Source organism: Rutilus rutilus (genome assembly GCF_951802725.1).
Source record: "Rutilus rutilus genome assembly, chromosome: 16".
NCBI lineage: Eukaryota > Metazoa > Chordata > Actinopteri > Cypriniformes > Leuciscidae > Rutilus > Rutilus rutilus.
The window spans coordinates 23,851,926-23,868,254 of NC_140224.1; the positions used below are offsets into that span (position 1 = coordinate 23,851,926).

A 16,329-nucleotide genomic window follows, 5' to 3' on the forward strand; every position below is an offset into this window, starting at 1 on the left:
GGAAGGTGACACCTGCAATCAGGGTGGTATCGTCTTATAATAACTGTAATCGAATCATATTTAACAAGCTCTTGAAGGCAGTATACTATTCTGTTCAACCGTAGTGACAGATGTTTTATGGACAGGAAGACAGGCTACAGTTTTATCAGATAGTAGTGCATGTCGAATGTACTGTTAGGATTCAACAAAAACAAACACAACCAGAGTTGATCTAATAAAGTTTATTTTCTTAAAAATGACCAGTTTCTGTTCTTTTCTAGGAAATTAAACCATTTTAAAATTCATACTAGCATCTACATAATGGTTATTGAAGACTTCACAATATATTAAGTCTAGATGTTATGGTACACATGCATAAAATTCAGGCTGCATGAGAAGCCACAGTCACCACATTACACATAGATGGAGTTTCAGGGGCAAAAAGACAATGGGGCTGTAGAGATACTTGTCTCAGCTTTAAAGAGGCCAGAGGCCTCTGATATAACCAACTCCAGCAAGGCTTTTCAAAATCAGCATCGTACTTAAAAACAGGCACAAGTCAGGCCATGGGCCCAAAAGAATGCAATAAAATAGTCAGGATGCACTTTTAACAGTGATGCTATGACCACATGAACAAAAATTAACTGAATGAAAATGCTCAGGGATTGTTTTTTAATAGAAATCTTTTCTTTACATTCTCTGTAAGATTAATGGTCAAACATGTTTCAGAATTCTTTGGGCCCTTAGTTAACACTTCAAACCGCTTGGAGATGAAAGCTCCAAATACTAAGAAAGGGAACTTGAGAATGAGAAAGTTATATACAATAGGCAAAAATAACCCTTTTCTAATAATGGCAGCAACAAAGGTGTTGCAAACATTTCTGAAAATGCACAACCGTAAGTTCCACACATCAATCACTCACATAAAAGAATTTCACTTTAAAGAATTCATCTCATTAAAATGAAAAAAAAAAAAAAAATGCTGGAGGACAATTTAGTGTTAGTTTTCTGATCTTTTCTTTGTTATTCCTCTTTCACAGAAAGAACTTATATGCTGAGACATGTGTATGATTACAGCAAGCCTAATGTGTGCTAACAAAAAAATATTAATAACAATAATAATAATAATATAATAAAATAAAAGACATTCAAATACAGTAAGATTTTTTTTTTTTGCCTGAAAATATAAAACTACATGAGAAAGCATTAAAATCATATTTGTAGATCAGAATAACATATTAACATATTTAAAATAAAAAAGCAAGTGCTAATCACATTGTTTGTTTTTTTTTTGTTGGTTTTTTTTTTGTTTGTTTGTTAATTTTTTATATCATACATATATTTCAGCACATCTGCTGTCAAAAAAAAAAAAAAAAAAAAAATTTCCCCGGGGAGCCATATTGGTATGGCTCTGCCTCTAATCTGAGAAACCGCAATCTGTAGCTCCTAGTGGCTCCGGTCGCGGTCAGATCTGTACATAAACTGCAGCAGAACTTGTCTTGAATCTCCACTTGAACTGAAGTTGCACAGGGCAGGGCGCACAGCGTAGGGCTATGCGATTGGAAGGACCAAATAAAGTCTACTCCCTTCCCAAACACCACCACTGTGGCACCCACCTCCATAATCTCCATAATCCTGAGTCAACATATTGCTTCACAATATTTCACTCTTCCAAATCATCCATCACGCTCCCAAGCAGAAGTGGAGAGAACTCCTTGCATTCTCAGTTAGCAATATACAGGAGTATCTGCACACAGTACTGAGGCAGCTTTACACGGTTTCAGAGTTCTGCATCTCACCTTTCCAAAGATAGTTTCTTTTAAAATGATTAATTCAAAGTCTGACATCTGACGTCTTTTGTTATCCACACACACTTTGCACACCAGGTCTCTCTGGCCCAGAAATGGCAGGCGCTCTGGATTTGTAGGCAGGTAAGATAAAGACCAGGGTGCTGTGATGAAGGATGAGCTCGCTCTCAGTTGTGCTGTAATGTGTTGGATTCTATGGGAGGTGCCGAGTCATACAGAGTGTCCGTGTCATGGGTCGGCTCTCCGGCCAATGTGCAAGGATTGGACAATGTACCCGCGCCACAGTCACAAAAAAACCTATATGGAAGAGATTATAAAACGGATTAGAGCAGAATCTATGAGTCAACTAAAAGTTACAGAAAAACTGTAATTCTGCAATTCACCAGGAACTATAGCTTTCACTTTAACTGTCACTTTTTCCAAAAAGTATTAGTTAAGGCATTTACAGTGTTACAATTTCTATTCTTGAAATTGTCATATTTCACAACATTATTGTTTTTACTGTATTTTTGGAGACCATAAGAGAATACACGGTACACAGTAGTGTATATATTGCACTGACCTATCATGCCGTATAAACTCCACATCATGCCCTTGGTGGCACTTCTTAATACAATTCACACAAATTGCATTACGGTCTGTTGTGTTACAGGTGTGACACCTAATGGAAGAGAAAGGAACATGGTGAAATACAACCATTACTGTTGGTTTTCAAAGCAGACTGCTTCAAGTTGCCTGCCTTCTGATTACCTGTAGAAATCGTGCATGGGGTAGCTGGTGTAACTGGAAATCTTGTACAGGCACTGACCTCTGCTCACTGCCTTTTCTATGGCATCCTGATTGTTCATGATTTTATTATCTAGAAAGTTATGGAAAAGATTTATTTTAACATATCTATATACATACATATTATTGAGGTAAAATGAGAAAGATAGTCGGCTATGAGTTTATAAGATAACGTTTACCTTTCATTGTAACATTGACACCAGAGGCTAGAAATAAGCCTCCAAATCTGTTGTTGAATATTTGATTGCCTTCCAGAGTCGCCGTTGCATGGTTTGTGATTTCAATGCCTAAAGTGGGGGACAGAGAGAGTGTTATTTGAGCAAAATATTAGAAAAATGGCACAAGTTATTTGGGCTAAATATTAGAAAAATGGCACAAAAAAAACCACACACAAATTCCAATTCCAAGAACTCCAGAATGCCCAGTACGCGTTTTATTCACAATCATTATAATAGCACTGCTTTTTAATTATTTCACACCAAAATAACCATTACATAAGACTTAAGACCACTACAGTGGCGGCATGTACGCACTTCTGACCTTAAACCTTCTACCGACCTGCAGCAAAGCCGTCAAATATCCGGTTCTTCCGCAGCACCGGGTGGCTGTTTGTGCTGATGAGAACACCAGCCTGTGCGTTCCTGAAGATGTCGTTCTCTTCCAACAACCCTGAATATGCATATAAAGACATTGCTATTAGTTTCTATGATAATGATTAAACATGGTACATCCATTATATTAATTGGGTAGCTTTTTTGACAGATTAAGCTCAGTTTTAAATCACAAGGGCTTTCATTGGGGGATTAAATCACTAACTGTGTGATTTAGCGCAAGAGAACCCTTGATCCGTGTCTAGGAATCTGTTCTGTTTACATTTTTCTACTTTAAGTCTCCATCAGCTGGCGTAGCATTTCCTGCACTGTACTCATAAGCAGAAAGAAATTTTCCAATCCATTCTTACCCCTCCCGCCATTGAATATGCAAATACCCCCATCCCGTCCATCATGGATCTTATTCCTGCGCAGCGTGGGGTTGCTGTCCGTCTTAATCCACACCCCCGCCATGGCATTATCAAAGATCTCATTGTCCTCGATAAAACCCAGCCCTACGAACAGACAAACAAATTATGTTAAACCAACAACAAGCAGAAACCTCTCTTACAACTGGCCACCCCAATATGACAGCTGAGATCTGTAACTGTTTTCACAATTTACAGCATTACGGCTAAGGAAAGAACTTACTCATAAACAAGCTTCATAATGAGTAAAAAGACAAATGGAAAGAGGAAGTAGATAAAGAACTTACCAGAGTTGTAAACAAGGATGCCTCCATTTTGTCCACCCCAAATTTTGTTTCTTCTGATTTTCGGATTGCTTCCAGTTCTATTTAAAAAATAAAATAAAAAACAAAACCATCATCAATCTTGTACAATGCGTCCAAAAGGTATCAAAACAAATTCAGTAGACTTTTTTTTACAACCAAGAATCTTGAAAACCTATTTGTACCCTTGATACTTCCCCAAGAAGCCAAAATTCAATTACTTCCTCCCTACCTGATCTGGACTCCAGAGTACATATGATTGTAGATATCATTATCTTCCAGTACACCATGTCCATTGTCATAAAAATACACCCCAACCTTTTCAGAAAAAAACAAAACAAAAAACAATATTAACAGGGAAGAATGAAATCTAGATTATATCAAAAGAAGTTTAGAAGTTCCATACCTGTTTTCCGCTGTGTATCCTGTTCCTTCGGAGTACTGGCGTGCTTCCTGTGGTCACCCACACTCCGGCCAGTGTGTTGCTGTATACCTCATTCTCTTCTATTACACCCTGGCCCTTCTCATGCTACAAATAGAAACAGACAGTCATGCTATGACCAATGCATACTGTGCATATTTTTTTGTTAGCAGCCCGCAATCTATTCCAGTCAGCAGTGGTGTAAAGTATTTGAGTAAATGTAATTAGTTACTGTACTTAATTAACTTTTTGGCTACTCTGTAGTTTTACTGGTGTTTATTAAAGATATTAGCAACTTTTAAGCCCCTTTCACACAGAGATTCCGGAAAATACACGGATAAAGTGACCCGGGATTTGACCCGGGTTCATTTGATTTTGGTTCATTCACACTGCCAGTGATTTTCCGGAATCAGAGAGCGCGTTCACACACAACCCGTGTATGTCCCGGATAGACACGTGACATCGATGTGACTTGTAATGTCTCAGCAGCGTCTTCAGTTTGCTTATGAGCTGCGATTTCTTATGAACCACGCTTGTGCATTTATTTCTCTGATTCGATCATAAACTTGCGCATGACGTACCGTTTCACAGCTGGCGAACGATCCTGGCTTCAGCGTCATCACTACGACACGGCATTATTACGGCTTTTGTTCACACAGCGCGCGTTCCGGGACTGAACACGGCAATGTTACTAGGTCCCCAACCCGGCATCGATCCCGGCATTAAACCCGGGTCGTGTTTGCGTTCACACAGAAGGCGTTCCGGCAATTTGCCGGCAATTTCCCGGGTTCAATGCGCTGTGTGAAAGGGGCTTTACTCTCTACTTGACAGCATTTTTTAATAAGTGTATGTACTCTTTACTCCAATACATTTGTGATGAGTAATGCAATTACTCGTTACATTTTGCATGGCACCTAACTTTTTTTTGGCTGCAGTTTATGTCTGAAATAAAGAAGCGATATCGCCATCCTCACTGTAAAAATGATTGTGTTATTAACGGTAAAATACTGTAAAAATACTAAGATAAAAAACGGTAAGATTCCATAACCTTAGATCTAACCTTACATTTAAATGTAAACTTCACATTTGATGCATTTTTGTTGAAATAACAGTTTCTTTTTCTTTTCTGATCAGTTATGTACATTAGGGTTTTATGTTACATCTAATGTTGTTAAATTAATATTTATTGCATTACTTTAGTGTTGTGTGTTACCATGATGGTGTTTTGTGTGAATGACACTGTGCACCTTTTATATATTAGTATTAACTTTCTCAGCGTGTGGAAAAGCGGCTGATGAACTTTGATTCATCATGTGACTTTTTTTTGGTGGTATGGTTTTCAGGTACTCTTTATACCACTGCCAGTCAGATTATGTGCATGCTCACTCACCACATAGATTCCTCCATGCTGCCCGTCATGGATCTTGTTGTGCCTTACTATAGGACAGCTGTTCGTTCTGATCTGAATGCCAGCCAGGGCATTTCCATAAATATCATTTCCCTCAATGAGGCCCCTCCCATCACCAAATATGTAAACGCCTCCTTGGTTTCCATTGAAGATGGCATTTCCCCTAGATTAAAAGCAGACAGCTCATTTTATAGATAAATCAACAAGATGGATCAATCAATTGACAGTGTGCCGAGTGCTTAGCTCAGTACAATCGATACCCAAAATTATTTTCAAGTCTAAAAATAGCAATATAGATTTATACTAATAGGGCAGTGAGGACAAGGGAGACTGACCTTATTGTCGGATCACTGTTGGAGGTGATCCACACGCCAGCAAAGTTATTGGCATAGATTTTGTTTTCTATGAACTGGCCTCGGCCTTTCTCGTGAACATAGATGCCCCCCGTTTGGCCGTGGTGGATCTCACAGCGTACCACAGTCGGGTTGGCATACGCTTTAACCTCAAACCCTGCAATCCTGTTCCTATGGATATTACAGCTCTCAAAGTAGCCCTGCAGAGGGAGACAGAGACAGAAATCAGCTTACTGGCTGCTGCCAAAAACGGATGAAATCTCTGATTGAACAAAAATTAGGAGCAATTACCATGCCATGGTCAAAGGTAAACACTCCTACATCTCTGCCATGGTGGATATGATTACGTCTGATGATAGGATTGCCATGGTTTTTTACCCAGATACCCGCAAGAGCATTGTTTGAGATTTCGTTATCTTCATAAATACCCTGTAACAACAGCACACAGGTAAAAAAAACAAAACATAATACAGTTATTGTGATTATTATTTGTCAGTAAAGCAGGCAATAGTCTTGTCTGCAACTGTATTATCTACAATTTATGACTAACAATCAGAGTGTCAACACTGAGATAAAGCAGATGTTCAAAAATGCAACATTTTTACCAGATGATTTTGCCAAACCATGATGGCATTAATCCATTTGGGTATAAGTCACACTAAGCCTTGTAATTTAACCACTATGTAACTATAGATAACAGGAAAAGTCCAAGCCAAAATAAAAATGTATCATATGGCTTCAGAAGACTTATAACATAGCTGCCAACTTTTGAGTTTAGCTTGGAGTGAGAATTATGGAAGGGGGTGGGAAGTGAAATTGTGGAAAAAAAAATCTTGCATCACAATAAGTGTATTGTGATTGTCAAAACATTTTAGTAGCTAAAATGAATTTTATTAGGATGAGGGACAACATGTTGCAATGTTTACATGGTACAATTTCTGGTAAGCTACTTTTTTAAATATTGCTTGACACAAATTTCACGATTTCAATTCAATTCAATTCTTGTGATTTGATTTAATATTGACTCATTTGGATAAATATTAGGTCCACAAGATAGGCGTTAATTTCTCAAGAAAAAAAAAACTCTCACCTAATGCTTTAAACATACAGAGAGCACTATCAGCTGGTAGTAAAAAAAATAAGGTTAAAAAAAGTCCTCTTTGCTTTGCGATTTTTCTGTGCGTGATAAAAATGGATGTGTGGCGTGAGAGTGTGTGAAAAGTGTGAGTCTCACGGTGAATGCGTGAGAGTTGGCAGTTCTGTTATAATATTGTGCACGAGTCATATGAATCACTTTTAAGAAGCTTTAAATGTTTTTTTCTTCCCTGTTCGTGGCTTGACTGAAAGATCAGTGTGATCCTTTTGTACAGAAAACAGTTGTGTGAGAAACTTAACAGCATACAATCTTAAAATGACATGAGGATGAGTAAACAATGACAATTTCCATTTTGAACAGTTCATTTAATGCAGGTTCCTACCTGTGCATGATCAGTGATGTACAGTCCAACGTTTTCACAATCGCTGATGTTGCAGTGTTTAATGGTAGGTCCGGCACCCTGACCACTTACACACACTGCTGATCCCACTGCGCAGACAGAGAAAGGACCTCAATCACACAGATAAAATTTCTCATACATCAACTGCTAAAATATGCCACTAACAGCAAGGTCGTGAAATCAATTCTCAGAGAACACATATACTGATAAAATGTATACTAAGTTTAAATGCATTTCAAGTCAAATGAATTTCTGCCAATTTAACTGAATGCATGTAAAAAGGACTTCTCCCTCTTAATGCGTCATGTTAATGAAACAAACATTAGGCTGAGGAGCAAAACAATCGTGCCACAAAGCATTTAGATATGAAGTAAGCATCCATCCATGATGCCTAGTTACACAGAATAGACAGGCTATATAGTACCGTTCAAATGATTAGGGTCAGTACTATTTTTTTATTTTAAATTAATACATTTTATTCAGCAAGGATGGACAAAAAAGACATTTCTAGATTTCTATTTCAAATAAACACTGATGAAAAGAAAGTTCAAAAGAACACAGTATCCTTAAAAAAAGTATAACGGTTTCCACAAAAATATTGTGCAGCACCACTGTTTTCATTAGGCCGGTCACAAACGATTAATTTTACGATTGAGTAATCGGATAACTTTTTTGCAGTAGTAAAAATAGACCTAAGGCAAACAATAACCTTTAAAATTACTTAAAATACATATAACAATGAAGCAATTATTATTGCTTCAAATAAAGTATAAAAAAAAATAATCAAATGGTTCAATCAAACACTTAATATGTTTGTATATTACATTATGTATTTTAGCAATCAACCTATGTCCATTATGTATTATAAAAAAAACGAGCAAGAAGGTGGCTGGCCGCACACTGAACTCAGTACAGACTACAGAAGTCTATCAAAACTTTTTTTTTCCTTCTGGATTGCACAGCGCAAAAAGTGCAAAGTTAATTAAAAACAAATGAACAGGAGCAAACGTTTCAGCACATTGCTATCATCATAATGCATTATGTATTATAACAAATGCCTGAAGAGGGCACCACATGCCTGGTGATCGTTGTTGTTGTCACACTTTAGAGCATGTGTCAAATCCTAGTTTAATATTGGCATTAAAATGTCCACTTAATATTGGGCCACTTCTTTATGATAGAAATGCTACAGTCACTGCAATTTCTTTAACAAGAATATGTGGACATTAAAACATGCAAACTCAAAGCGAGGCTTTAAACGTATATAATTGCGATGAACAGTTAGCATATTTAGAAAGATGTTGATGTATTCTCCTGTGATGGCGTAGGTTTATAAATGATTTACCTTACAAATCTGGCACTAAAATGTTGACGTAAAGTAGTTCACTATGGCTAGATTAACAGTGTCAGTCCAAATCCAAATCCGATTATCTTTGTATCCGACTGGAATATGATCTAAAATGATGTCCACACTGTGTATCGCAACTGTTCAGATCCGATTTGTGTGTCCACGCAGATCTTTGACAATACGGCAATGATGTTGCGCTGATGGAGGGGTTTGCATTTGCAATAGAAATGTTGTCTTATTTAAATTTTACAACATGGAAATGTGTAGCCGCGCTGGACTACTGCGTCTTGAGCCTGCCGCAGAACTGTAGGAGGCTGGTATGCACAACTCTTTTTCCGCGCCGGTTTTAAAATACGTTTCAAAAATAATAATTTTCTGCTCGCCTGGCACTTTGCAACAACACAGCCTTGTTTCGGCAGCGACTTTCAGCATGTTCCCTATAAAACGTCTGATGTTTACATTTTACGTGGCGTGAGAAAGTCACATAAACCACGCAAAATCTGATCAGAGCGTTCAGACTGAAGTGGATTTCCTGATATGTGATTTGAATAGGATTTCAAACCACATATGGATGTAGCTTGAAATGGATTTCATGTGCTTTTTTTGGACTGACAGTCTGAACGTAGCCAATCTTGATAAGAAATAGAAGGACGAATTGCAGTAAGGACTAGAGAAGCTAGCTCGTTCGGATCTTTACCACATATTAACTTAAGTTTGTCAATTTCGCGCTCTTTCCTGCTTACTAAGTCCTTCTCTATATGATTTCGCAGCTTCCATGTGTTTTTTCCGTGGTTTAGACATCATAAATTAGTGTAACAATGTGTTCAGTAGTACACAAACAGTGCAATCCATGCCGTTGTTTACATCCGAGTACCTCCAATATGGCCGCGCATCCGGGTAACTGACCAAATCGTGACGTTGGTGCAAACCCTCTATTGATAAGAAATGTCAGCATTCATTTCTTATCAGCATATTTAGAATGGTTTTAAGGATCATGTGTCACTGAAGACTGCTGATGACTGCTGAAAATTCAGCTTTGATTTCATAGAAATAAATAACATAAATATACATTTAAAATAGAAAACTAAATAATAATTTTTCACAATATTACATTTATATAACATTAATATTCGTTTTTTCCTGGATTTTTGTTAACATAAAAACAGCCTAAGTGAGCGCAAGAAATTTCTTCTAAAAACATTTTAAAATATTACGGACACCAAACTTTTGAACAGAAGTGTATTATGCTAGGGAAGCAGATGGTAGTGTAAATTAAGCTTACCTGTGCAGGTGCTGCGGATAACACAGTGGTCGATATTGGGGCTGCAGTTAACCGTGATCTCCAAACAGTGGTGAGCATTATGGTGCTGTGCTGACTTATCATCAGGGTTGAACTGAAGCAAAAAAAAAGCAATATTACAATCACTCAAAAACATGATTTGCTGCAGCCTCTGATCAAAAGCATTAAGGGTGAATTAGAAATGAGCCAGCATTATTATCTAAAAAACACCATGCAATGAGCTAAAGAGAAAAAGCTGTAAAAACTGTTACTCACCCTGATGGTCATGTAGCCCACATATGCATCTTCAGATCCCTCCATAAACACAAACGTTGAATCTCTAGTGTTTTCAATGACAACCTTGTCAGCTACCTTCCCTGAGGCTGAAAGGAAAGAAAACAGGGGTGTTAGTGACTTTAGTCAAAGTATGCAAGGTTAAACATTTGATGTTATTTTCAAGATTTAAAGTTAAAGGATATAGGTAACAAAAACAGGGTCATCAGATTCACCTGCGCCAATCATTGTGATGGGGGATTCGATGTAGATCCATTCATCTGTGTAAATGCCAGAATGCACAAATATCAGGCCATCAAAATGAGCCTCTTGCACCCCTCCAAGTGCATCCTCAATGGTGTCATAATACTGAAAACCAGAAAAGCGCTGTCATTACAATGAAGCTGAAAATGTGTTTATTGAACTTTCTTCAAAAAAAAAAAAAAAATATATATTGTAATTGCTGAAGCCAACGATCCATACCAACATATTCTCTCTGCCTTTGTATCTGGCTGGATTACTATAAAAGTGTTCTGCAAAACCAGGCTTTACATGTGCTCCTTTATACTGTGGAAAAGAAAAAGCAAAGACTTAATGAATACTTCATTTTTTGCACCTGTATTTAATATTTTTGATTGGTTTACCCAAGATGGACAGCTAACATGGTGCAAATGTGGCCTTAGTCACTTTATTAACTTTCGAAGAGTGAATATCATTATTACTCATTGTGACAAATCACAAACAAAATGCATCAGACTGGAAAAATCATCTAAGCATTCACATCCATCCTGATTTAAAGAGGAAAATAGAAACACAAGCTCTCATACCAACTGCTGAAAGCTCTCTTTCCATGGGTTTGGTTGCTCATACTCTTCCGGGTTGATCTGGTAGAACTTCCCCGGCTCTGGATGCATCATGGGTCGCGTGTACTCAAACACCTCCATGTATAGTCTTTTCCTGTAAAACACACAAACAGACAAAACAATCACTAAAGATATAACCTTATGGAAAAGGTCATATCTGAACCAATCCCCCACTAACAAAACATTATGGTGGCTGATAAGCATTTTGATAGCAATTTCAGGTCAGTGCTGAGCTTAAACACTACTGTTCAATTTATTTATTTATTTTCCAAAAAATTGTTTTATTTAGCAAGGATGCATTAAATTAATCAAAAGTGAGAGTAAAACTCTAACATGGTTACAAAAAAAATAATTTTCTATTGATCAAAACATCCTGAAAAAGAGATTACGGTTTCCACAACTGATGTCAACGTTGATAAGAAATGTTTCTCAAGAACAAAATCAACTAATTAGAATGATTTCTGAAGGATCATGTGACACTGAAGACTGGAATAATGGCTGTGGGAAAATCAGCTTTGCCATCACAGAAATATTATGTTTAAAAATATATTAAAATAGAAAATTATTCTAACCTGTAAAAAATATTTCACAATGATCAAATAATGCAGCCTTGGTGATCATAAGAGACATTTTTCAAAGAGATAAAAACAAAAAACATACAGACATCAAACATTTGAACGGTAGTTTATACTGTTCTATTGTGTAAGCTGCAAACAAGACCTCAAGAGACAATTCTGTCAAGATTAGATGTTAGAAATGTCCGCTGTAAAAGCATTACACTCTTATATTTTTTGCAAACCATCCCTATTAGTGCAGTTTCCCTGTCATGATCATCATAACATAACTTTTTAAGGACATTGCGACAATGCGCTGGTTGTCTCAATCTACTGGATCATTAGTATCCCACTTACAGCATGACACTGCCCTTAACATTTTCTTCCATAGTCCAATGAAAGTAATTAATGTACTTCTGCAAATCCTTCTATTGTCAGTATGTAAATTCTCACCAGAGAATGGGGTCATTTGCAAGCTCACTGAAACGCTTGCATACGCAAGCAGCCTGGCACAAGTCCTGCTCCAGCAGGTAGGAGAAGATCTTCAGAACGACTTCATCCGGAAGCTTCTCTTGTAGATACTGCTCTGCAGGGGCAGCTGAAACATTGTCAACAGGGAAAAAATATATATAAAGCAAACTGCTTGCAAAGCACACGTAATTAATAGCAATAGTCCTTTGATAAGCAACAAAACTTTTAATAAATGATCCGAGACCACAACTCTTCACTCACCTGGCAGGTCCTGGGATTTTCCCGACACTCTTGCACGTTTAGCTCTGTGACCGAAATTTTCTGTGGCTGAAGTGGAGGCTCCCTGTATCGCACAAATCAGACATTGACTTGTTAAACTGATTAAAACAACTTTAGTAGGGCTATCTCTGTCAAAAGTACAAACTAAACAGGGTTAGTTTTATCTCAAAAGTGCAAAATCTTTACCTCCATACTGTTTTTTGTGGGGCACACGGTTCGTTTAGGCAACAGGGACTTTCTACGGAGTTGGTATGGACTGTTTTGAGCTCCTGGACCAGATTCTTCTGCAACCATATCTGCAGGGATGTCCTCATCTACAGAGGGCATAGAAAGAAAAAGAAAACAATCCATTCAGCAAAACATATCTCAACCTGCCCTGCACAAGCTCAGACCCCAAGTTCCACCACAAACTCCTGATTTCCATGTTTGCACTGAACATTGCAAAATGTGCCTGCAGGAACAAAACAGACCCATTCTCTCAAGGAAAATAGTCAAATAAAATTGCTGGCTTTCTCCAAAAGCATAGCAGTGCAGACAAGACCTTTGCCCATCAGTAGGTAAGAACATCACACATCGGTGCAAAACTCTGAATTTCCATACTTCCAGAAGGCTTGCTTTTCCATATCTTAACGCATTTAAGGAGTAAAAATCCTAAATGCCTTAACCTTCTTCATACAATTGGTTTTGCAAATGTAAACACCATTATATGTTATCCATAAACCAAGAAAACTACGGCAAAAACGACTGCTAATCTTTATTCAGCTGCAAATGACTTACCTACCTACCTGTCAATACCTGGTGTACTGATCACCTGAGAGCCTTACGGTCTGTCCTTCCCTACAGCACAATTGGTACCTGGAGACAACATCCAAAAGTGAAAGATGAGAAGAGCAGCTAAAGCTTGACTCTCTAAACTGTCACGAATTGTATGGCAACTCACAGCTGACTGGTCCATCGGTAGCAGACTTCACAGACAAGACGGCAAGGCAACAAAAAGTACATCAGGGCAAAATATCAACACAAAAGGAAATCCTTATCTGTTCAGCCATGGCTCTGGTCAGTCTCTCTGCCTGCCTTGTGCCTACATATGCATCTAGTCAGTGTCCACATCCAAAAACGTCTAAAAACAAAGCAGTATGGAGAAGATGCTCTTCCTTTTCACCAAAAACAGCATGCACAGATTTTAACAAAATGTGTACCCAAATAAGAACTTAAGAGCATAACATCACACCCTTATGTAATACAAATACAGATATTACATCATTTTCCTTTCTAAAAAGTCCAACTACCCTAACTAAGGAATATGTTGACAGTGATACGTTGATGCTATCAGGTGGTAATATCCTAGTATTACTATGGTGCGTGTTAAAAAAAAACCATTGGGTTCTTTTTAGTGTAAAGGTTATATTAATATTAACTTTGAGAATATGAATGGTCTGTACACTCAAGTCAATGCATTGTTTAGGCTGATGTTCTAACTGATATAAACAGTAACTGCAAACATCAGAACAAATGTAAACATTGAGGTAGTCAAAATGCACTGATCACTACTGGTCTAAAATAAACCAATAAACCCTAATACATGCTTAAAGAGCATGCAAACCTAACGCATTAACACTTTATCAATGGATTTTTTTCAAAAGAAGACCAGAAAGCCTGTCAGTAGGGGGTCTGTAACCCAGCTAAACGTGGAAACAAAGGTTTCTGATTGATCATCGCAGAAGCACCTTCATCAGCAGAACCCAGGGCTATGTGCAAAGCATCTACAAACCAAACCAACAAAAATAACTATCCGTATGATAAATGTTCCACCATGCACATATCCCCAACAAAAGAGCAAAGAGAGCCTTTATCATACCCCGTTTTCTCGCTGTGAGCTCAAGTGCGCAGCTACTTACGTTAGCTAGCGTGCTACCTAGCAGTGTAAACAGTTAACTTCACAGCCACTGCATTCAAAGCTAACGAAACCCGAATAAACACAATGCAGTTGTAGACATTAATGCGGTGTGGAAAGCAGCACCTGTGTTAGTATTTGGTGTAAATTGACAATGCTATCAACGGCAGCTCAACACTGAATACTACAGCTACGCAGCGCAGATTTTCCTGCTTAAATCCACTTCTCACGTCTCTCTTCCACCTATAACCCACGACAGATAACTTATACCAGACATAAATCAACATTTACCTTGTTATCTTGTTTCTAGGTTTAAAGTTAAACAGGAAAGGTGACGAGTGCGTTGAAAGCTAGCCGTTTACGATTCGGGCTCGTGAAGCCCAAACAAAGCGCGGCCTGGCCTATATATATATGCGCCTCGACGCTCTGCACACAAGCCCTTTTAATCAGGCCGTGCGGCTTCGGAGTGGCCGTGTCGGGTCAGATAGATTAAATACCGTATACGACACGGCACAACATTGAAGCGTTGTTGAATAAAAGGTCCCCGTCTTACCTCTTTCTGCGTTGTTTCTTTCCGGCTGCACCGGGCGCGGCCTCGACACTCGCCTGGGTCTCCTGCTGCTCGCTCTGACGGAGTTCATTTGGCGAGGTGACTTTACCCAGAAAAAATACGCTTCCCTCGAACCTTATTCTGGTGTTATTAGCATTTACACAAATCTCTGGTCTGAAACAAGTCAAATCACCCGTCTACGCCGAAAAAGGACACCAACCCTAGGCAGTTTTTCTTATTCGGGGTGTTGTTGGTGTGTGTTTTTTCGGACAGCTCCCCCCTGTGCTGAGCTCCGTGTCTCTCTCTCTCTCTCCCTCTCTCTCTCTAGCAGGAGGAGCCATTAACATGGACATGGTGAACGTGCACAAGGGGGCACCACTGGTATTCAGCAAGAGTAACATTGAGTAATTGCTTTTAAATATTGATCCTCCAATTTTGGAGAAGTTCAGATTCAAAGTGTTAACAGCCCTGGTGCCATGACGCTGAGATTATAACTGTGTAAAAGCTTTCCCTGATGATTAAAAAAAACAGCTTAAACCAGCCAGAACTGGTCTCCAAGGCTGGTCAAGATAGCAAAAAGTGGGTTATGGGTGGTTCTGGCTTTACTAGTTGAGCACCAGTTTGGTCAGGCTGGGAGACCAGCTAGACCATCTTAAACCAGCGAAATATCGTATTCTGGTTTAAGATGTTTGCACTAGACAAACTCGCCTTAATGCATTACTCTTATAAACCTGATTAATTAAAAAATTAAACTGTCTTAGAACTGAATGAAATGTGTACTTTATTCTGCTTATATTACCAGGTAAACTAGCATGGATTTTCAATTCCAGACTTCCAAATATGATCACCCTCATGAGAGACCCCATCCTAAAAATGTAAAAGGCAGCTCTGTATATATTTCAATGTGCAAACACCCAATTTATACTGTGAAAAAATATATGAATTCGTGTAACATTATGTGGATAATATTTAGTTTATATGACGTTTTCTTTCTAATCATTATAGTACTGTTACTTATACGATTATAGAATAAATATTTTTATTTATTTTAATCTTTATTTTAATCTATTCGCTTTTTTTTATTATTACAAATATTTTAGTTTAATCTTATTTTATCATTTAATAATTTATACATTTGTTACACTTTTCCCAGACCTCAATTTGAAATCCCCGGAACTACGGCAACATGAAGATTTAGTACATTTATAAAAGCACAATTCATAGAAAAACATTTAATTGACTCTTGG

General features: G+C 38.0%; 1 protein-coding gene across 1 annotated transcript; it reads right to left on the reverse strand.

The window, feature by feature from the left end:
- Nucleotides 1-206: 206 nt before the first annotated feature.
- Nucleotides 207-15,472, reverse strand: fbxo11b (F-box protein 11b). The gene is made up of 22 exons (XM_084434368.1): nt 15,086-15,472; nt 12,825-12,952; nt 12,621-12,702; nt 12,342-12,486; nt 11,299-11,428; nt 10,955-11,038; nt 10,708-10,840; nt 10,475-10,581; nt 10,202-10,313; nt 7,554-7,660; nt 6,367-6,504; nt 6,058-6,275; nt 5,705-5,885; nt 4,300-4,422; nt 4,126-4,211; nt 3,879-3,955; nt 3,535-3,678; nt 3,132-3,242; nt 2,753-2,860; nt 2,538-2,646; nt 2,350-2,448; nt 207-2,084 (listed from the first exon to the last, which is right to left on the reverse strand). The coding sequence occupies exons 1-22, from the start codon at nt 15,171-15,173 to the stop codon at nt 1,955-1,957; spliced, it is 2,640 nt and encodes an 879-aa protein (XP_084290494.1). The 5' UTR covers nt 15,174-15,472; the 3' UTR covers nt 207-1,954.
- Nucleotides 15,473-16,329: the final 857 nt, after the last annotated feature.